Source organism: Cygnus olor, chromosome 3 (assembly GCF_009769625.2).
Source record: "Cygnus olor isolate bCygOlo1 chromosome 3, bCygOlo1.pri.v2, whole genome shotgun sequence".
NCBI lineage: Eukaryota > Metazoa > Chordata > Aves > Anseriformes > Anatidae > Cygnus > Cygnus olor.
The window spans coordinates 83,091,070-83,114,324 of NC_049171.1; the positions used below are offsets into that span (position 1 = coordinate 83,091,070).

Sequence of the window (23,255 nt, forward strand, 5' to 3'; positions counted from 1 at the left end):
CATTACATTGCACGTGATTTAGGGACTGCTATTCTAGAGGTTCCAGCCATGGTGATTATATTGAGTTTGAAATGTCACATGGCATGCTACCTTACTTGTACTGGGCCCGCCTGGGATGGAAATTTTCTCAAATTCTGGAAATTTTGGGGGGCCCATAGTATGATGCATTTGCTACCTTCTTAGTAGCAGTTATACCTGTCTTTAGGAGACAGCATGGAAAAATATCAACTTTTGATTTTATGATGCTTTAGGTATGATATGCAGATTGCTCAGATAAAGGGCAGGTAGTCAGCTTTAACTGCAGTATCTGTTACTGTTGCCGTTCATTTCTTGCAGTTAACTGTTAAACAACAGCTGTCCCACTTTAATGAGTTTTAAAAAAGAGAGTACAACAGCTCATTATTTCTGTCTTCCCTAACAGGCCTATTTTAGAGGCCCTCAGTTAGCAGCTTATATGATTCATGCCAAGTGGAACTCATTTCCATGACTATTAGGATCATTTGCTGAATGTTTCACATAGCACAGGTTTGCTGTGAACCCTCTCCGAAAACTCATTTTTCTGTTGGCGGTGGCTTGCATCACAGCAGCTCTGCGGCCATCTGTGGATCTCCCTGCATCTGTGTGAACAGAAGCGCTGTATAAAACCCAAAAGGTTAAATGAAAAGATCCATTGCCAAGTGAAACCTCCTAATTCTTTTGAACAGCTTTCTTCTTTTAAATGTGTTAAGTCCCTCTCAAAATTGCATAATGGTAGAAAGTCTTGTTTTGCCCTCTACAGGATATGCATACATACATCCCAAACTGAAAGGCCATTTCAGTTGCTTGAGGAGCAGGAGGAAATATGTGTCTACTGGGTGTCTGAGATAATTTTGATCTAAAATAAAGAAATGGCACAATCTCAAGTTTAATTCTCCAAATATGAAAACATGTAGTTATTTTGAAGGCAGAACAAGGCATATACCCAGAAAAAAAACATTTGGGGCTTCTGGACTTCCCTCTTAAGACAGCAAAGAGGGCATTCAGCTCAGCATAGGTTTTTGCATAGTACAGACCTGCCATTGAGACTCCCATCCCACAACTGTACTCAGATGGCTGGGATAAATATGATAAGAAGGTTGTACCTAGTAGTCAGTATCAATGTGTAAGGATTCCTAATTTTTGACAGCCCTTGTTCTCTGCCTTGAGGAATGCACTGTGCAGACTTTAATTTCACCTAGAAGTAAAGCACTCTGTGCATTTAAGTAGAGCCATGACACTTGAGTCAACAGAGGCAGGAACAAGGAGGTGATTCGTGTCATTAAAGGGGTTTACCAACTCAGGCTGAACTTTCCACAATTGCTTAATGAAAAAAATACACTTCAGTTTCTATCAAATCTTTCAGATTGCCTCAATCAAGGTTCTGAGGGATGTGAATAAATTGAGATTAACATGGTTACTGTTGTGGTAAAAGAAGGGGTAATGAGTTCTGACCCTGCATATGTGAATTACAGGGACTTGCTTTTGATCATATGTAGGAGAAGCATATTCTAGATAACTTGTTAAGTATTCTTCCAGACTTAATATGATTTTATTCCTAATAGCAATGGGGCTGAATACAGGCCACAGATGTTTAGTTGCAAATGATATACGATATTATCTTAGCCAAGAAAGGATTTTTCCCTTAAGTGTTTTTCCTGTGCTTTGTTCACCTTTCACTGTGCTCCTCCAGAGCCTCCTGCTTGTTGCAACAGCCCTCACCAATATCAGCTTTTCATTACAGTTTATTTCCTATGGATTAATCTGTTGCCCAGAGCTATAGCCTGAACATGTCTGGGGACTGAAAAGAGATCTAAAATTAAATCCCTGCAGAGAAGCCACCTTTGTTCTTTCCCAGAGAAACAAAATACGAGTGTATCCTTGCCAGAAACAAGGAATCTGTCCTATAGAGAAATTGTTGCTGCTGTGCCTTGTGAAAGGGACAGCAGAGGACCCAAATGCTGCTTCAGACTGCAGGAGAAGTCTTTCATGCCTTGGCATGAAAGGCAACATGGCTGTACCTTGCTTTGTGCTTCCTAGGTAAGCACAAAAGGAGTGTTAAAGGCAAATGACCATTACCATTTTCCCTAGGAAATCAAACAGAAAGCACTGCTGCCATTTCTGCAGCTTTGAAGGTCAGGTTTATTTTTCTGCTTTGTTTACCATTGTAATTCAGAACCCAAGCTTTTTCATTGCATGGATATATTACAGAGACAGGCGTACCTGGGCTGGCAGATTACACATACTGCCCTGTGCAGGGCAAATAACCACACTGTAAGATAAGCTATTCTTTTGCTACACTACATTTTTGCTAGAAAAGCCATTTTTCAGTATCTTGACAGAGGAAGCAACAGCCAGAAGAAGGTGAGATCAGCCCATTTTTTATTCTAGCTTCAGCAGCACTGCACTGAGGACTTTCATTTTTGGACATTAATAAAAAAAGCCAAAACAAAGCATTTCTCGCTCTCCCTCCCAGGACTCTATAGCTGTGACTGAACAGTTCCAGAATGCGATGAAGACACAGCCAGACGCGCTGGCCGCCATTTCAGAGCCCACCTGCTGGGCAACGCTAGGGCAGGCCACACAAAATGGCGGCTGACCGTGAGGGGAGGTGGAGCCGCTCCCACCCCATAGTGGCGCGGCCGCAGAAGCTTCGAGAGCGCCGACAGGATGGCTTTGGCCAGGCGGTGTGTGCCGCCTCTGCTCCGGTTGCTGGTGGCAGCTCATTGTCCAGGCTGTGTGGTAGAGGCAGCAGACATCTGAGGGGGAGCTTTTGGCTATCTGCCAGCAGGTACAGGTGAGGTGGCGGGCTTGGGGCTTTTGTTTGCTTGGGGCGTGGATGATTTGTGTTCGTTTTGTACAGCTGTTGGTAATCAGGCAAAACCTTAGGGGAGAGATGTTTGCTTCCTAAAGCAGTGGGTTTAATATTCTTAGTGTCCTTGTTGTAGTAGAGGTGATACAGTGGGAGATCATTCAGTGCAGAAAATAATTTCAGGGGTATTTTAGATTTTTATTAGCACAAGCCTAACTTGTGCTAGAAATGAAGATTGCTTTAACTAAAAAATACTGGATCCATTAAATTAGGCCCTGCAGGCTCCTGATGTCCCGTAACTGAGTTGACTTCCAGTTTAACTGGTTTTGCTTCCTCCATTTTGTCAATGTGGTGGTTTTGCAGACATTGAACCAACTTAACACTTCCATTTTAGAAGCAAAAAAACTGGATCAGTCTTTGTCTTTGAGCCAGTAACTGGTCTTTGCAAAACAACAAGCCGAAGTGTCCGTTGCCAAGCTTCAATGTGGTGCTTGTGATTATTTTGCTGTATTTATGGTGGTTACGGACTCAGCAGAGCAGCAATGTTGAAACCCATGTGACTTTCCAGGGGTAAGTACTTGTGCTGCTCTCTTCACAGGCAGAACTAGGATCCAGTGGTCATGATCTGGTCAGTGGCTAAATGAATATCTTGGTCTTAGTTTATTAGTATCGCAAGTTATTTTGTATTCTTTTGTCATTGCCTTAGAGCAACATCACCTGTCCTTTTGCCCTTGTGGTTGATAACAGAGGATTTAGAATGTATTGCTGATGTCCAGAAAGCAGTACATTTATGTATGAAACTAGAACAAAACAATTATCCTGCCCTTAGCCATGTTTCTACGTAGTGTTTAGCAATTTAAGTTAAGTAGGAGAATCAAGTGTCTCTGTGAATATAAAGTGAGTAAGTAATTGCGGATGTGAGGTGAATTTTCTGCAAAGGTAGAAATGTGGTTGCTTTTTTAATAGCACAGATCACCTTCCTGGAAGCTCACGATGTGGTAGGAATGTGGCTCCCATGCAGTGGAGATGCTGCTCTGTGGTGGGAAATTGAAAATCTCATTTTTCTCAGTTGCCTATGTTGCTTTACTTTTGTAGTAGAGTATTGGGCTACCTCTGATTCCGGGTTACTTCTCTGCTGCCCTTGTTGATTGTTGTACATTAGAAAATAGGGGAGAACCTTAAGTAAGCTGTACGAGGGCAGGCTGTAATGCAAATTAAAAGTTGCCATGTTTTGCACAATGTTCAGAGAATTGTTGAGAAACTGAGACCTAGACATTGGTCTTTGTTTACAGGGACACGATTCTATGATCATTTTGTGAGATTGGCTCCTCATCTAGATTTTTTTTGGTGAGTTGGAATCAAGTGAGATGATTAATCCCTTTCATGGAAGCAGGAAAAGCCCAGGGACTGATGGCATGTGCACTACTTCTCATCCTTATTTTTTTCTTTTGTAGTGTGTATATATGTAGTCAAATCAGCTTGGAAGCCTTCCATAATACGGTAAATGTGATCAGAAAATGTCTTGAGTCAGAACAGGTCTCCATTACCATATTGCTACTACTACTTCTCTTGAGAGCTCCCTGGTGTGAAAACTTTGCAGGAGGATTTATGAAGATTGTTTCTCTTTGTTACCATACTTAGCCCTGAGGGGTTAAGCACCCATCCAGAACTGTACTGTACCATCTGCCTCTGGAAAGTGAAACCTTTGTGGTCCTTGTAGCTTGTAAGCATTTATGGGTCCTGTGGAAACACCAGTCAGTGTTGGGGGCGTACTCTGAACACTTCTCAGGTGTTGTGTTTGTTAGAAAATCTACCTTTGTTTTTAAGGAGACACTTATGTACATAGCAGGCGTACAGTATCAGCTGGGGAGAAAACCCAGAGGGATCACTTGGACAGTATCTTTTTAAGGCTTCTCACTTCCAGATGGGACCTCCTGATTACCCCATTAATTTCTTAACTATTAATTCCTGCTCAATTCCTGTACATGTTCCAGAAGCCATAATGATAGTAAACCTCTCTTGCACATTACTCATGTAAACAAATTCAAAACAGGGTAATGAAAGTTGGTGGAATTGCATATAAGCAGTATTACAGGGTACATAAATAAAGCTTGTGAGAGCTGGCTTTTCTCTTTCTTCCTTATGAAAATGGCAGCAGAACAAGTTCCATCTTGCTTGAACTGCTAGTTCTGGCGTTTATTATTAATGTCATTTGTCTGGCTGCAGTATGCCAAAGGCAGCAACACTCATTCCTGACAACATGGACTTTAAGTACTAAAGATCATAATTTTGCTATTTTATTCCTCATTATGTTTTATTTTTAGATTGTTCTAACATCTTTTTGCGTTTAGTTCAGAAGAGCAACAGTCCATTTTAAAAGATTTTCCTGTAAAGCATGTTTCTTTGTGACTATTCTGATCCTTACATTTCACCATTTAAAAAGTATCTATGAAGTGTTTCATCCTTATTAAAAATTTAAGTGTTTACTTCATCTTTTATTGTATTGTAAATACACTTTTTTTTTTTTTCTGTTGATGTAGTACGTGTAGACAGATAATCTCCAATACTGAATATTTTTTGAGCAAGGAGGATGTTTCTCTTGGTGAGGTGATCTGCAGACATATCCAGTTACAAGCAGCTGTCTTGACTGGTTAGGCCTGACTGAATAAATGGCATTGTTCACCAGCCACATGAAAGCAGAAACAGGGAACCAAGTCTGGTGTTAACGCTCAGCAATGCAGCAGTGAATATCCCATCTCAGTTAATGAAGGAATCATTCCTGCTTCAGCATTTCAGTTTGCTCAGGCCTGTTTTATACACTGTGTGGTACAGTGATCCTGTTCCCCTTTCTTCTGAGGCATATGTGCAGTTGTAGAAACTGACTTGGCAGTTGGAAACGTATTTACTGTGTTTATAGTAACTTATCTAGTCATTCCTATTCTTCACAGCCACAGAAAACAGGCTTTCTCTTGCAGTGGACACTTGCAGCCTACCTACTTGGGAGCTGTCACTGTCTTCTTTCTTCATAATTTTAGGAATAGAGGATACCTTTCAGACAAATGTGCTTGTGAAGGCAGTTGTCTTCTTGACAGTGGCTTTTTTGTTGTTGTCGTGAACAGAAAAAACTATGCCAGAGAACAAAGAGGTGTATACTGAAACCTGCTTATGCTCAGGAAACTTAGAGGAGGCTTGGGACTCCAAGCATGTTGGGACTTAAGCACAATGGTGGAGTGAATACCTACAAGTGCTTGCTGAAGTCTGCCAAAGCAGCGTGATCTGGGATGGAGTTGCTGTCGGTTCCAGTGGGAAAATGTTACTGCTTCTGTTCTGTGGTTGCAGGCCCTCATCTTATAAAGCATTTATTCTCTTATTGCTGCTGTTGCTATCAGACTGACAGTATGGCAGTACACAAAGATGAGGGTTTGAAGAAATCTTTTTTCTTTTGAAACTTGCTGGGAGATCAGACTTGGGCTAGGAATTTTAATGATCCAAAACTTTCTTCTGAGTTCCTTATTTTTTCTTGTTTTCCTGTTTTATACTGTTTGCACTTAGGGTGCAGCTAAGGATTCAGGTTATTTTCTTCGGCTGCTCTTTCACTAAACTGTAAAGTTTGCTGCTCTAGTGCAAATAGTTTTTTGACTTGTCCTGTTTGAATGACTTCCATCAAGTCACTGCAAAGCAGAAAGATGCACGTCAAGCAGCTTGCTATAGAATGCATATGGAAAACACTGTGGAAGCACTAATTCTGGTGAGGTGTTGTAACTGCAGAAAGTGTCAGGCATGGGGACAAATTTCATCCTTTAGTGTAGCTGCTGACTTCTGCAGTACAGGCTTAGGTTAAAGTATAGGTCTGTGATGGAATATTGGCTTTTACTCTTCTTCCATCATTTCCCTACAAGCACAGAAACATGGGGTTAGAGAGATTAGGTTGCAGTATCTGGCTGTTTTGGGGGGCCCTGTGACATGGCTGAATTCATTGCAATAACTTAGAACAACAGTTTTCACTGGGTCTTATGATAAAGAAAAAAATAATGGTTTTAAAAGGTGATTCTGCTGTCAGTTTGATATTTGAAATCAAAGTTGAGGTGCAGCAGGATGTTATGGTAGTCACAGATAGGAATACTTTGATCTGCTTTGATCGATTTGATTGCTTATGTCTGTTTTTTAGCAGGAGGCCACCAGCCTTATCCATCTCAGTTTTCTGTACGTGTAGATCAAAGACATTTTAGTAAAAACCGAAAGGGCTCGGGATTGTATTTTTGGACTGAAAAATCACTAGGCATAGACTTTGCTGCTTTATTTTGTCTGTAAGTTACAGCTATGTTACTGTACTTGCTATACTTACTGTACTGCTAATACCACTACTGTCCATTTTCAAAGAGCCATCTGTGAAAGTCATGTTTTCAACTCTAAATACTTGATCAGGATGAACAGGAATGAATTTGTTGAACCTTTGGTGCTTGCTGGAGTTACCCCATTGCTTTAAATGGTGCTTTTAATTAGAAATGTGTTTATATGAGCAGTTCTGTTCTTAAGCATGTCCCTACAAAACTCTTGAACTGTACTGGTATGACAGTTTTGTGTGAGCTGAGGTTCTTGAAGCATTTATAAGCCCTTAAAACGAGCCTGTTTCAGCTGATTCTGCTACACAAGATGTGACCTTTCTGATAGCTCATAAACCCCTTGAAGCAGCTGTGTTAATATTCCGTGTGCAGACTGAACATAGTCTTTGGGAGTGTTACATTACACCAGCAGTAAAACCTATTTAGTAACTTACTGCCACGCTGGTTTGATAATGGCTATAACCATTGTAAGGATACAGAGTAGTGACTGGAATATGACCTTTTGGTACTGAAACCTGCTTTGTGGTTTCATCCTAGCATTATCTAGCATACATATCATGAAGACTGCAGGGCTGAATGATGCTATGCAGGGGCTGAAGAAAGCAGTCCCTCTTCTGTCTCCAAATAGCACCTTGTGCAGAGGAAACAAAATAAGACATGAGAGCACTGTGAAGTAGGTTATTGCTGTTTGGTGATTCCTTTGGCCTCTTCCAGACTGGTTTATCATACTGGGGGGATTGTTTTACTATTGGCTGTGAGACTATAGGAGTGATTTGGAATATGTACTGTAATGAGCCAAACACCCATGATGTGTATTTTTTTGGCTCTCTGGTGAAGTCTGTAATATGGTTCCCTTGATCTGGATTACTGTAGCCTGCAGAAGCAGCTTGAAACCTGACTATATTTAGAGTTAAGTGCTCAGTTTTGTGTTGGGTCAACAGGTATACACAGTTCAGGAGTCATTTTCCAGAGAAGGACCATCACAACACGTTATTAGCATGTTATGCCCTTCAGCTCCTTTGAAGAACATACTGTTAAGAAACCAGGGTATGAAAGAAAAAGGGTGGGTTTTTCGTTTTATGTTACTTGCTGCCGAGGGTGTCAGCACCAACCAAAAGCATACCATGGCTGATTTGTAGTTGCTTTTCCTCAGTTACGTGTGCCTTCTCTTGCTGGGTGTCTTCCACTGCAGTGTATTGTTTACATATGTATCTATTACTCAGTGAGAAATTTGGTACTCAAAAATTAATCAGAGGTTAGCAGAGGACTCTCTTCTGGAGTTGAACTCCTCTGGGTTGAAGTCAACACCTTTGGGGATCAGTGCTGTATCTTACAAGATACATGCTTTTTTGGAGATGAAGATCATGTCTGAGAAGGATATATCCTTTAAAAAATGTTACAGTATTGTAAGTAAACATGAGCCATTATGTTTGAAATGTGTCCTACTTAGGATGGGGCAGCCGCATAAGAAGCAGTTGTTCATTGTATTTTATTGCATAGGACTCCAAGTGGAGAAAGGACCCATCTATGTCAGCAAGTTGGTTGCTAGCAAGGGCAGGGAATGGGGTCAGATTGGTTCCTGGTCAGTAAGTCAGGGCCTCTGTGCAGATCCAGGTCATCCAGTGGTGGTGTCTGTAGCAGAGCTAGGACACTGAGTTGGTTTCTTCTCAGCTTACTGAGATGAAATTTGTTTTGTCTACCCCTAGAATGTATCTAAACATTTCCAGGTTGCATCTTTATGGAGAGAATGGCAACTTGCAAAGGGGATTTAAGATGAAAACAGGTATCAGTAGCTAAATTTAGGTTTTGTCTTTTGCACGCTACCTTCTTCGTGATACAGCATATAATGAGCAATTAAAGTTGCTATTGTTGGTAAGCAGGAGTGAGATTTAGTTTCCTACTCCATATGGTTATTACGAAGCTGCACATGTTGAATATTGAATTCCTAGATGCAGAGTTTTAGTTATAAGTGTACTTCATTTTTTATTAAACAGAGGCACTAAATAGTAAATACTCAAGTAGAATAGTGTGGCCTGATAGAATAGGCCAGGCTGGATGGGGCTTTGGGCAGCCTGGTCTGGTGGAAGGTGGAACCAGGTGGTCTTTAAGGTCCCTTCCAACCCAAACCAGCCTGTGATACTGTTGTAATAAAATGGGGACATTTTGGAATTGAGGTAGGACTTTTTTTCACGGGAGTTGGTTCTGTCTTTGTTCTGAACTGGTCACTCCTGTTGCATTTAATGAGGAATGACGTTAGTGTTGTATGTGAAACAGTGTGGGCAGAGTCTGCCCAGCAATGACTTACCTCGCTGCAACTGACGCAGTCAAAAGCCTCCTTTCTAGTAAATGACAACCAGCTTCTACAAAAGCTCATGCAACTGAGAGTGGTGGTTATGCAGTTACCTCCAGAGTTCTGCTTCCTCTCATCTCCTGTCAGTCATTACCTTTTCCATTTAAGCTTATTGGGTGCTTTGCGTGTTCCCGTTTTCAGACTACAGGGAACATGAGTTGGTCTCCATACAGCAAATTATTCGGCACTAGAGCTTGTTAGAAGGGTTTTAGATGAAAAGGGTTTTTGTGCTACTCTGTTTAGGACTCCTGTGGGCTTAAGAGAATGTGAGAGCACTCTTTGCTACAGAAAATCCGGGTGGCTGTGTCACTCTCCTGGGAAGTGAGAATCTAGCATAGGCCCTGCTTCCTCGGTTTCAAAGTAGGATCTTAGTGTGAGTGTACTGGAGAAGGGGAATGTCCTGCGCAAAGCATGGTGGTCTGTGTAAGTATTGGTTGTTGACCATTCTTGTTGTTAGGAAAATCAGGAGTTGTAGCCTTTTGCTGGTCAAGAAGATGCCCATTAGAAATAGGCATTAGTGTAATAGACATTTTTGTCTACGGGATCTTCCAAATAAATTATCTGAAGTATTGAAAAGTTTGGAGTCAGCTTCCTTGCTGTTTTTCAGTCCCCATTTTGCTTTTCCTGTAGTTCATCTAGCCCACGCTTCAGTGGAAAGCAGATTAGGCAGTTCTACAACACCTGTTTCCCATTTCCATAGACACCCTTTGTCCACTTCTATCCATACAACCCTTCTGTTCTTTGTGCACAGTGGCACCCCTTGCTGGAACAGGCTTTACCCTCCTAAGCAGGAAAAGTGTGGTCTTTAGGTAGAGGTTTTTTGTTAGTATCATTATTGTTTTTGTAATGCAGGTTTTAGGACATGGGAGGGGACCTGGGCTATCATATATTACAGGTCTTTTTCCTTTTGTATATTAAATTTTCAAATGCTTTACAGCTCTTTCAGATATGGTGGGAGGTTGAAAACCTTACTTTATATTGAATTAGAACAGCAAATAAAATTCTGGGCCATATAGTATACTACTACATAAATTAACTTAGGCTGTGCTATCATTCCAGGCTACATCCCAGAACAAACTATGCTGGGATTGAGGTGGGGCATTAGAACTGAATGCATGAGAGGGAGCAAAGGAGGGAGGCTGATGTGCAATGGGCCTACAAGCCTTCTTGTTCTGTAATACTCAGAGGAAATAATAAACATAAGGGAGAAGAAACTATTACACCTTTTAAATCATCCTATGCAATTGTCCAAGTACAAAACTCTGCTGTACATTATTGCACTTAATGTTACTTGCCTGTATGAAATGCCAGTACAGACACACGCATTTTTGCGGGTTATTTTGTGCAAGAATAATTACTAGTTAATGTAGAAATTGTATCTGCTGCTGTGCTGTTACTGAAGTAGCTGCTTTCAGATGAATTGTTTCCTGTACAAGAAATAAAAAGAATCTAAGCCATGTGAATATCTCCCTTACTGGTACCAGCTGATCAGCTTACTGCAGCATCTTCAGGTGCTTCAATTTCATTACCCTACATAAAATCTTGTTTTAATTCCCCCTTTGTAATTAGACTCCTGCTGGTCTAAGAAACAACCCCAAGAAGAGATTGGGGCTTGAAGTGCAGAGTGAGGCTCTATGGCCTTGTCCTTTGGCAGAGATCAGGTTAGACAGTTTTAATGATTTCTAGAACTTAAAAAGCACTGCTAAGCTCTTTGCTTCTTTTCAGCTTTTTTTCCTGGTATTACAAGATCTCTGATAAACGTTGTTCTTTCTGGTTTGAGTAATGGGACAGTTGGTAGCTATTGAACAGCAATTGATTGTCCTGTTTAGTCAGGGATGAATTGGAAATGAAAAAATGGAATTCCCTGCTGGGTTGGAGTGTTCACAGGTAAATGGTGTCCTGGAGAAGGCTGCCCTTGCCTAACACCAGGAATCTGACAGGTTCAGATTTGGCCAGTGTAATTTTAGGAATGTGAATAGTCACATCTACGCGTGAAAGAGGCGAGGAGTGGTGCCTTGGCTGTATAGCTGAGTGATGCCAATTGACAGTTGCCTAATCTGTGCTTTCCCTCTTCTTCCCAGGGGACCTGTGGCCAGACTGCACCAAGGACGGTCACCAGTATGTATTGCCCCAGTATGCTTCATCTGAGTGCAGTCTGGAAGAGCACTGGTTGTGGGCCAGCAGGAAGGCAGAGAATGCTAACGCGGCTAAGACATGAGGTACTGTTCAAGCTTGTACTGTGCCCCTGTTCTCTTTACTGATATAGACATAGTCAACAAGACTGCTTCATAGGCCGGGTCCGTTTAGTGTGAACATGATTGATGGAGAGACTGATGTGCCTAAAAATGTGGTTCAGGCGTGGTATGTGTGTCTGAAGCCTGAAACACGATACAGAAGACCTGTGTTCCAGCAGCTGTGGAGGTGACAGAGGTGTGCCAGCGCTGCGCATCCCTTGTGCGTCTCGGCTGGAGGCACCAGCTGTCTGTTGGGGCGTGCCTCCAGTCTGGGGAGTACAGGAGACTGAGGGCTGGGGCTGGGATTTGGTGCTCATACAAACAAACTGACTGAGACGGAACACAAAGAAAATAGGAAAAGCATTATGTACTGAAACGAGATTCTTTTATTTCAGTGCAGTACAAAGAAATAGGAGTTACTTTGCTTTGAATGAAAGTATTGAAACTGAAAAATGAAGCTTGTGAAATACATTCGTGTAGTAGTAGGAATCCTTGGATATCAAAGCAGTGAAAAATGACAGCTATGACGCTGCGGCATTAAAATAAATATTTACATAGCTTTAAACTAATGCATTGCTTTTTTTTCTTCATTTAGTGTTGAATCATTGGTAACTTAGTTTGCAGCACAATAATATATTACCCACTTTGAAATACTGACAATGCTATTTTAACCATTGGTCTTTCAGCCAGTGATTTCCTTATGTTTAAAATGTACTGGTACAGCAGCAACACTCTTCTGTACCAAGCAACAACGCCTTTCCCCCTCCCCCCCCCCCAAAATCCCAGCAAAACCAAAGCCAGCCTCTTTTTTTTTTTCTTCCAAAGAAGTAATCTGCTCAGTTAAGTACATTGACCTTCCGTTACATATAGTAACGCTGTAAACAGTGGGCCCAGCTCACAGACAATAACATGAACTCATTAAGTTCAAGAAAAAGTTGTTTTTCAAAAAAAAAAATAATCTTCTATGTTGCCTACCATCCTGCAGCATGAAACACAGTAACTGCTCAGTTTTGGACGTTTTAAACTAGAACATCAGCTTTCAAATTGAATCAGGACAGGTCATCTGTTTTCCTAACAAGTGCAGATGAGGTACATTTTCAAAGGTATTAAAATGTACTGTCATACTGGTTTGCATCACAGTCAATAGCCCCATGTACTTGGTGACTTTTTAAGTAAGTAAACGTTAATTACACAGGTATTGCTATGAACCAAGCCCATTGTTTAAAGGAAGCACAATTCTTGCCAAGTTAAAAGTCTTTACATAAGAACGTAGTTTTATAATGAAGAACTGCTGTGTGAGTTATTAAAATCTTGTGTCTTCCTGCTTGCGCTTTGTACCAATGCAGAAAATGGACAAACATGCAGTAAAACGTAGCATCATTTAGAAAATAATGTGTTAAAAAATTCAGTATCTGATATTAAAGCATTTACACTGCATAGGCATTCATATAAGGATATAGTATAATAAAACTCATCAAATATACAAGCATGCAGCAGTTGCCTTATTCACAGTTCTAGAAATGACCACACATTGATTTCCTTAAATATAAATTGGGTTATCCAAAATAGATTTTGCAGCCAGTCTCCTTTGCAGTGGCAAACTATGTTCTCATGTGCATTGCAGATACTGACCTATATAACAGGCCTAAGCTATGCCACTGTATTGTACACATCTGTGATAAATACTGTGTTTGAAATAGGAAGGATAATGAAGTTACCATACTTCTCGTAGTAGAGCTTGGAGACTACGCAATGCTGGAATTAAACAAAAAATATAAGCATATTTACTGTATTCTCCTTAGAGAGTAACACTGCAACCTTGCCACATATCTAGCTACTGCATAAGCTGGCCATGCAGTTTTCAAAATAAGTTTAGACAGGTTTTTCTATTTGAGATTTCACCCCATCAGAGAAAGTACAGTAGTAAACTCATATAGTACATACCCTTCCTGCCCTGCAAACTTTACAAAGGACTCCTGCTACTCTTAGGTTGTGTAGGGAAATAGAATACAATGCAATGCCAAAGTCACACCCTCAGAGAGGTTTTCTTGTCTTCATTTAATCCTATACAGCAGTGAGCTTCAAGCACTTAGATGTCACAAGATGTCAGCACCTAGGTTAGACCCTTTCTGTGGCTGAAGGGCACCTGGAGGGTAAAGTTGGGGATATGTGGTTTGAAGTTGTCTGTGGTTTTGACTAGCTTGTTATTGCCTAGCTTGGCACGCCAGTCTGGTGCGTGACTCCAGGACAACAGCGAACAGAAAGTTTGGAGGCAAGGCTTGTGTTAAGGTTGTGTGAGGTTTGAAAAATTGGGCTCTAGAGCCTGGTTTTGGACATGCCAAGGCAAAGTTGGAGTGAAGATTATGACTTAAACCCTTTCCCCCTTTCAGATATTTTTTCCGTAATGCCCGCATTCTGCTTTTTCTCGTCTTTGTGTATAGTAACAAAGATTTTTTGGTGTCTTTAATCAACATGTGCATGTACTTCCTTTTTCTTGGCACTTCAAGTAAAGCTAGTACAAATGACGTTGCAGGATGTCACAACACCCAAGATGCAGGCAGCGGGAATACATCGCTGTGTAGAAAGCAGCAAAGGATTCCTACAAAAATAGCACGTGGGAAGTAATAGCTTGATAGGGAAAAAGCCAGATAATGAGCAGAGAGGGAGGGAGCAGAAGCATTGGCTAATGAAAAAGGGGAGTATGGAAAAGGAAGAACTGGGGGCAGTGGTTGCTGGAAGAAAAGGAGAGTGTAATCCTCCCTGGAGCATTTAGTTCAGAGAGAAGCATTGCCCTTTGTTTTGTAAAAAAAAGTGAGCTTTGGCACACATGTACATGGGAATGAAAAGGCAAGTAGACGGCTTTGGTATGTGCTACCAGAATCTGTTACATTAACATACTTGTATGCAGTGGCCAGGAGTTTGCTTTTGTAATCTGTTATTTGAGTCTCTCCCTCTCTTAATGTGGTGCGTATTCCCATTCCCTAGTGAAGGAGATGTGTCCCTTACCAGCCAGAGGCGTACTGCTTCCTGTCCGTCTCGCAGGAGGAAGGCAGCAGAAGGCACCGTTGTGCTAGAGATGTGTCTAGCTCCTGTGACATAGTCACTTCTGTGTGTGTGGAGCCTCAATGCCACATCTGGAATCTGGTGTGGGGACATCCAGAACTTGAGATGGATATGGGCTCATCTGAGTGCTTTTACTACATCGACTAACTGACACCTGGAAAATGGGCTCACAATGTGTTACAGCTGGCTTGTTGCTACAGAAGCTGTTTTTCTGCTTTTTCTCCAGACTTGTTACCTAAGATTTCTCAGTTGACATCTAAAGACACAAATACTGTGAGAACTGGCTTTATGTTGATTATTTGGCAGTAGGGTCTGCACAGATAGTAACCCCCTTTTTTGCTGGACCTCTACGCTATACACATCCATAGGTGGGCATAAGACCTCTGTTACCAAAACTTCGTATGACAGATCTGGTGATTCAGAGTCTTCACGCATCTCTGACATACTAAGAGCAGCAGTTTAGATGTGGGGACTGTCCAGAAATATAAGAGCATTTTTATTTAGAGATTTCAACTTCATTAATCTGAGTACTACGCTGGCCTCCCATTCTTTTTCCAATTCTCATTTATTTTTTAAATCTTGGCAAAAATGAAAATGTGCTTAGTTTGATCCTGACTTTGTAGACATTTTACTATTTGCACTAGGTTCTTAAGGTTTCTTACTGAATCTGTCATTTATTTTTCTTTTCGCAGGGGAAATTCTATAATCTACTCTGGGAATTTAGAGAATCTGGAGATTGTTAAAAGCAGATGTCACAGCTGCTTTGAGTATGGTGGGAAGGAAGAAGAGGAGCTCTCCAGAGAAATCTGACTGTTGGCTATAAAGAAGTTCGTGCTAAGCTTTGAGCACCAAGTTCCACAGGACTGTACCGCCTTTATGCGAATGAATAGACATTGGATGGGTAAGGCCTTTGCTTTTTCTAGAAACCTTATAAGCTCTACTTCTAGTAGCAACTCAAATTGTTCTTGGAAAGAGGAGAAAGTACATTTGCATTTTTACCTGCCTCTTCAACCCCTCTCTCAAAGTGAAGGAACTAATTAAGTTCCTAAAGACAAGGGTCCTCTCACGTGGTCGTGCAAGTTAACTACGCATTTGACGCATTGCAAATCTGGCTGTATGTTAAAAAACAGTTGACATTAGAATAAAGTGAGACCACCAAAAGAGGTATTTATGTCACCAGGTAATACTTATCCTCATTTAAAATTTGCCAAGCTTTTTTTTTTTCTTCTACCTTTTATCCCTTCTTCCACATTTTTCATGTGTGTCTGTCCAGGTGAAGAACTGAGGCACCTTCCTCATGTGTTTGAGCTCCTTTTTATACCTTCTCTAGTATCACATTATGTAAGGGATCTCTGAAAGGGCAAAAGGTTGTTGAGCAGCCCACAGTTTCCATAAGAAGCAGGCAAATAAAAATATTTTTTCCTTGCTCCTTGGGCAATGACAAGTGGAAAACCTGGAATGGGTTGCTAAAGGAGCAGAAGACAGAGAGAGGGCAAGTGAGATAACGAGAATAGTTCCCCAACCTTTAGAAGGAGACATCTGTCACTTTCAGAATCATCTTGCTTTTCTGTTAAGGTTCCCAAGTTTCAAGAAAAAACAAATACAGGTATAGTGTCATTTGAAGAAATACAAATAAGGACTAATGTGGTATGATAGAATAGTGAGCAAATCTGTTAGAAAACAGTTGTTAGCAAGTCAGTTGTTAAAATGTGGCTCCATGCTTATATTTGAAGAGTCTCTCATTGTGTTCTATACTGTCTGGTTTATATAGTGCTACATATAATGATCTGTGCCATTAATCTTTACCATGAAATTCTTTCCTCACAAAGAACCCCGTGAAGCCTCTTAAGAGTTGAAAATATAGTTCCAGCTTATAAGTCATTTATAAGCTTTACACAGATAGCATTTTTGGGGGGAAAAAAACAAACAAAACAAAATGTGATTCATGTGTCAGATTTGATGGCCTGATATGTGCTCTTAGTTTTCACTGTTGTATTACTTCAGAATATTTGCCTGTCCAACTTGACTGTGTTTGTATAGCAAGAGAACATACACAACTGCTGCATATGATATGATATTTGCAGGTATGTGCTGTGTTGTAAAGCCTTTGTTTATATAGTGCTAAAGACTGCTACTATACTAGAAAGAGCCCCATTTCTAGTATTGCTTTTCTTCTCAGTACCTGCTACATAGAACTTGATGGGCTCCTGTTCCTGCTATTAAACATATTAAGCTTGTAATTGTTAGTTTCCTTCCTGTTGCTCTGAAACTAATCATGGGATGGGAATTCGCTCACGAAGAAAAGAAGGGTGAGTGTCTAAAATGCAGGATTTTGCAGGGAAAAAGCAAAGTGAGAAGTTAGCCCAGAGCTTTTAGGCCAGCATCTGGTCTGTTAACTCAGTCTGATTCAAGTTGGTTTGACTCTGTGGCTATTTTTCCAACCTTCTCTCTACCCTGATTACATTTTAAGCTGTTGAGGGAAGGACTGCTATTACAATGTGCAATGCAGTGCCCAGGATGTATTCTTGCAAATTCATCATGATACAGATAATTTGCATTATTCACATTGGTTACCATGAAACCCAGAACTTTTCAGTATAAGCACAAAAGAATCCTCTGGAATGCTACAGTTGTCCACTTTACTAGAGTATGGTGGTGTTTTTTTTTGTTTTTTTTTTTTTAGCTTCAATCAACCGTACTTTTGTTATTAAAGGGAAGACCAGCATGTTCTTTTTACAGAATTAAAAAGATTTTTTTTTTTTTAGAATAAACCATTCCAGTGTAGAATTTGTTGTGAGTAAAATACAGCCAAGTCCATTGACTGTGGTAGAATAACTCACAGCTAGAATTGCATTGCACTGTTAAAAATCTTAATTTTAACAAGGTATTCAGCAATAGGCCACAGTGGCTTAATTTTTGTCCTACAAATATATTTTGAATTTAAAAAAACAAAACCACTAACCTTAGTGTATTGTTGCAGTTACAGCGTATTGAAGTGAAATAAAAACATGTTTCCATGAAAAACCAAATTAAGTTATCCTGTTGGAACTGCTCAGTACAGCTAGATTCCTTGTTCTGTTTCTTTGTAAATTCCCAATCTCAAGATAATTGTGCAGCTCTCTCAGGTTCATCTACTGACTTCAGCATCTGCTCAGTGTAAAGCATGTGAGTTCTTCCCTTGTCTAAACTGTTTTGGATGAGGTCTTTTCTACATGCTAGTTTGGCAAGCTTCTAAGGCATTTGTGCAACATGATGATGCAAGAGCAAGCTGATTCAACACTGAAAAATTTGTAAGTAATGTCCAGCAGTATTTGTAGTGGAAAAATTACAGCTAAGAAAGCAATCCCTCTAAAGTATCATCTGAGCTTCTATAGTGTGCAAGTGTTAAAAGTGGAATATTTACTCGTGTTTACCTCAGGCAGGTATCACTGTGAATTTAAAATTACCAAGGATCCATTCTTTTTACATGGATTGGATTGTGATTGAAAAACCATGAATATATATGTATAAAAAGGCTAGGATTGGAAGTAAAACAGTGCCAGTGCTCTCTGGGAACATATTAATATGTTGTTAGTGTTTTTGTGTTAAAATGAAGGGTTAATTTTGAAGTCCAGAATGGTTAAGATGTCTTAGAGCTCTCTATAAGGCCAGTCTCAGGAGTCAAGTGCATGATATTCAGGAGGAAGATATTTATAAATGACTTCAGTTTGAAAATCTGGAATAGCCAGCTGATGTGTTACCATCTTACTCAGAAAGTCTGTGCTATTTTTCAGTAAGTACACACTAAAGTCACAAAAAAAAAAATCAACATAGAAATTCTCTGGATTTCTCCTCAGGGTTAAATGGCAGGTAGCATTCACACAGAGCTTAGTTCAGTTTTTATCTATGTAAAACTCAACAAAAAGTAGTAGAAAGAATTTAGGTAGCTAGTAGGAATGCAAGTAACAGGTAGGTCTTGAAAGTAGCATTCTGAGCATTTTTATTTACTTTATTCTTATCTGCTTTCCCCTGAACGATCTCTAGAGCCTGGATTTGCTGAAAGGAATAGGGTCCTGTAAACCTTGTTGTACAGCAGCAAGACCCCACATTGAAATATGCCTTTCTTAGAAAAAAAAATGCTGAGGAGAAAGAACAAAGAAAGACAAAAACTTAAGTCCATTCCTGTTAGGTTACAGTTATGGCCGTTGTGTCATGGCACATCATGCTGCTTCTCTGTTCTTTGCAGAGAAAGCGAAAGTAGCTGCAGATACTAGTTAAGGGGAATGCTTAAATTTTATGCCCACTCTATTGCCTCTTTTTTTTCCCTGTGTTAAAGACTAAAGAACACCACCCTTCCCCTACCACCAAAAAGACTCCCAACAGCAAAGCCCCAAATACCTGTTTGTTGTTTGGCTTGCAGCATGGTAAATAAGAGCACATGCAAGAGACAGAAAAAAGTAGTAGCCTGCCCAAAACAGCTTGAGGCATAACGTGTGAGATTTGTATAGTAACCACTGTATGAGATTTGGGCTTCACCCTTGGCTGAAAGGAATTTCTGTGGTGATTCTTTTGCTGTCAGCCAGGTGTTGGGAGAATTCAGATTTTATTTATTTTTACACCTTGGCAGGACAGACTGCTTCAGTCATGATGTGGATTAGTTGATGATAAAGGCAGGAGTAATTTGTGAAGTAAGTTTTAGAACTGCGCTTGGATAAAAATGCTTGGGTTTAAGTGCTTGTGGTTTGGACCAACACATCACGTTTGTTTTTTGTGACTCTAGATTTATGTACTAATCTGTAAACATCACAATGTGTAGTCTTCTTTCTTAGGAAGCTTGCTGTATACCTTTCAGTACTAGATATAAGATGTTAGCAGGACTTCACGTGAGGAACAGTTAAACAAAAACTTCTATGAATAAGGCACTAGTAAATGTTTGCAGCAAACAACAATTACAGTCTGTATTCTTTAAGAATAAAGCCGTTCTGTTTAGGAAATTGTCTTTAATATGACAGAGTTACCAATACCAGTTAGAAGGGGGTTAGAGAAAGTGCATCTTTTGGATTTTATGCCTGTGAGGACTGTGAGAAACTACGGAATGCAAATTCCTGTTAAGGTTGGAAATTTGCTGTGCAATGGTGATATTCAGAAGAACTAAAGCAAGAGGAAACTGGTCTAGACTGATCCCTGCTAAACCAACGTGAAATAACTGTAATGGATTTGCTACAGATTTATTTACATTGACAGAAGAAGCTAAAGCCAGAATTGAGGCTGCTGTAGCAAATCTAGTTAAACGGGAACAATGGTAACCTAAAAGAAATAATTGGCTGTAACAGATTTTAAAAAAGAATCTGCTTTTTTGTTTTTTTCATTAATTTCCAACTTGCTGAAGTCCAAGGATGCACTTTGTCTGTTGGCTAATGTAACAGACCAAAGCCTTCTGTACTACTTTGGAGCTGCTGCCATTGTAAATAGCTATTAAAATAGCAATCCATATGTTATACGAAATTAAATTTGAGCCTGCCAGTCCGGCTGTAGGATGGCTGACCACTATTTCTCATTAAAGTTGCTCAGAAATACCCCGACCATTCCATCATAAAAACAATATACTACTTCTTTTAAAAAGTACTTTTATGTATCAGCTTTTTGGGGGGAGGGGGGGTGTCATTGAAGCACCAGAATTTGTTCATCAAGTCAATAGGAATGCAGTTGTTAACTGAGGGCCTCAGTTAATGTTTGATTGCATTTCCCTAGGATCAGTTCAATGAAACTACTATATCTGAATCGTTCATTTGCTATACTAAACAGAAGGTCAGTGGTAAGTCCACAGTCTGATCTTATCACTAAATACTATTTAGAAAAAAGACATTACCTTTAGCATTTTACAAATTTCTGTTGCACTGAGATTCTTCATTACTTGTACAAAAATGTCATTTCAAAAACTTAACACATTTCTAATATCGATAATACAAGAGGGAAAAATATCACATTGATTCTTCTTGTATATTGTTGCCATCAGGTGCTACAACTAACAACTCTGAAAAGGGGGGGGGGGTGTCTTTTTTTTTTTTATCTTAGTGAAAACATGGTAGTAAATTTATCTCGAGCTTTAAGATCACCTATCCATGGGGACCATTTCTGATCTCTCAGAAAATTTAAAACTATCTTAAGCAGTTTTTAACCCCCCCGCCCCCTTTTTTTGCATTGACTCCAAAGACTAAATTCATTGGTGATGTAACCAATGGCTGAAATTGGTTAAGAGTTTGACCAGAAATGAATCTGGATGTATCTTAATTATAATAATAAAAAAAACACCCTAGATTTTGTGCTGGGGATCTCTATCATTCTTGCAATACGTATACTAAAGTTATATACAGAAGAAAGAAAATACAAAATTTTCTCTTTCCAAAGATCTCTCCTTTAAAGCGACTCAGGTAACCTTTTTCTTTTCAGATTTGTTTTTTGTTTCTTATACAAATGTCAGAATATATGTTTTCCTGCAGGAGGGAAGTCTAATAAATTGCATGGGTTTATCGGAATATTATCAAATGTTCTTCAACATTAGAGCTGTGCAGAATCTTTTCTGTAAAAATTGACAACTAATTTTTTTTTCATGCTTTCCAGTAAGATGATATATCTGGGAAATTGCAAAAGAAACACAGTGTTTGTTAAAAGTGTGCCTTTTGCAGTCCTAACCAGTTTCATGGTGTGTCTCTATCTCTTGCTGGCAAAGTAGTATTTTGAAGTTGTGCATACATTGCCTTTTCATAATTTTCTAAACTGTGCTTACTTTTAAACAAAACTGACTTTTTTTTTTAACTTTTCAAATGAAACTTGTATTTTAAAAGTCAAGGTGGCTTTTTAACTTGGTCTTAAGATTAAAATAATCCATTGGGACATTTTTGGTTTTGGTATCTCTTAACCCACTGCTTTCAAAGCATGCCTTCTGTAATATACAGCCGGGTGAAAACAGTCTGCATTTGGAAATAGTTACATGAATTATTAACAAAATGGAGAATGCAGTTTGCTTTCATGGCTGTTTTCTTCAGCAGAAGCAGGATAGTAATGAAACATTTTCATTAAGAAACCAAGCTAATACAGTTCTGGAAAAGAATCTTTTTAAAGAGCAAATTCACACTTTTACAGACAGTTGCATCTCAGGGCAAAGTCATGTTTGTAGAGGTGCCTGTTAATACCAACTGAAACTGTGGCCCAAATGAAGGCCTCATGGTTCAGTTTATGCTGATGTATTCGCTTATGGGGACAACGTTTAAAAAAAGCCATTTTGCAATTTTGTTTAAGTGACAGGAAAGAAAAAATGTGTGAAAATGAATATATTATCATTTAACAACAATTTTTGCATAATTTTGCACAACCCTTGACTTTCCCAAAAAGTAATATTTGATTTTTTTTTTTTTTTATTCTTTACACTTGACAAACTTTTACCTTAGGGAAAATTTGTTCTTGAACTGATTTTTCTTGCAATCTCTAGTTCTTTGCTTTCAATACGCAGATGTACATTGTTAGATAATACTATAATTAGAAATAACTGTTACGTTGAAATGAATCCATATTACTTTGATGAAAATTTATTTAGCTGAGAGGTTTTAGGGATTATCATGAATTTGATTAGGCTAACACCAGTCCCTGAAAACCTTCTCATTCTCTTAGGAGATGAATTACCAGTACCATAACTGTAATGTATTTTAAGGCTATTTAGAAAAGATGATACTTTAAATAAATGTTCAAAACTAGAAAAGACTAACACGACTAGATATTTATTTAAAGGGGATGATTTCTATAGGTGAATATTTGCTTATTCTTCTATCTTTTCTAATAGGGTAAACCTACCATCTACTTGTATGTCAATAACTGATCTTGGAATGCCATTTCATAGCTAGGATCTTAGTTCTGCCAAGGGTTCATTCTAGCCAGGATGGCAATTAGTGAAAATCTGAAAACAGCCTCAATCAATTCTTCTGTTTCTGTTAAGTTCAAATGAGGAATGTTAAAATTAACATGGAAGCAAAAATTGACATTCAGTGTCAGAAGTAACAAATTTGAAAGTCTTAATATAGAGAATATAGTTTAGATAGTTTATATAAGTGTGCTTTTTCCTAAAAACACCCCCCAACCAACCTTTTTTTTTTTTTTGCCTTTTTAAGTCTTTTGTCTGTAAATATGAAAGAGGGCTACACCCAATGTAATTTTCATTGTTGTACTAAACAGTAAAATAGTCTTTCTAATTCACATTGCTCATGGCAGTCTTATTTGATGTTGCTTTATTAAGTTTGTGATTAAAGCAGTTTGGGATTTTTGTTGGTTGTAAACTTTTGGCATAATGTGAATACCAGTCTCTTTCAAAAACAGCCTTGAGTTGCTTTATGATGCTTGTGCTGTTCCCCGCGTCTGCTTGGTTGATAACAAGGCCCGCTCCAGCGTTCTGCGTAAATGCATTCCTA

The 23,255-nt window shown here is 39.4% G+C and overlaps 1 protein-coding gene and 1 long non-coding RNA gene across 12 annotated transcripts in view; one reads left to right on the forward strand and one right to left on the reverse strand.

Moving 5' to 3' along the window:
• Window positions 1-2,171: 2,171 nt before the first annotated feature.
• The window catches only part of LOC121067200, a 43,075-nt gene continuing 21,991 nt past the window's right edge, over window positions 2,172-23,255 (forward strand). For 2 of the 11 annotated variants that reach the window (XR_005818155.1, XR_005818156.1), the window contains exons 1-3: window positions 2,277-2,812; window positions 11,602-11,739; window positions 14,740-15,718. This is a non-coding gene — a long non-coding RNA (uncharacterized LOC121067200). Of the gene's footprint in view, window positions 2,813-3,221; window positions 3,398-7,707; window positions 7,844-11,601; window positions 11,740-14,739; window positions 15,719-23,255 lie in introns of all 11 variants that reach the window. The other 9 variants (XR_005818158.1, XR_005818161.1, XR_005818154.1 and 6 more) reach the window with 9 other exon arrangements.
• The window catches only part of PLD5 (phospholipase D family member 5), a 326,396-nt gene continuing 320,426 nt past the window's right edge, over window positions 17,286-23,255 (reverse strand). The window contains 1 exon segment of the mRNA XM_040551381.1: window positions 17,286-23,253. Within this exon segment, the coding sequence (XP_040407315.1) occupies window positions 23,036-23,253 (218 nt within the window). The 3' untranslated portion in view covers window positions 17,286-23,035.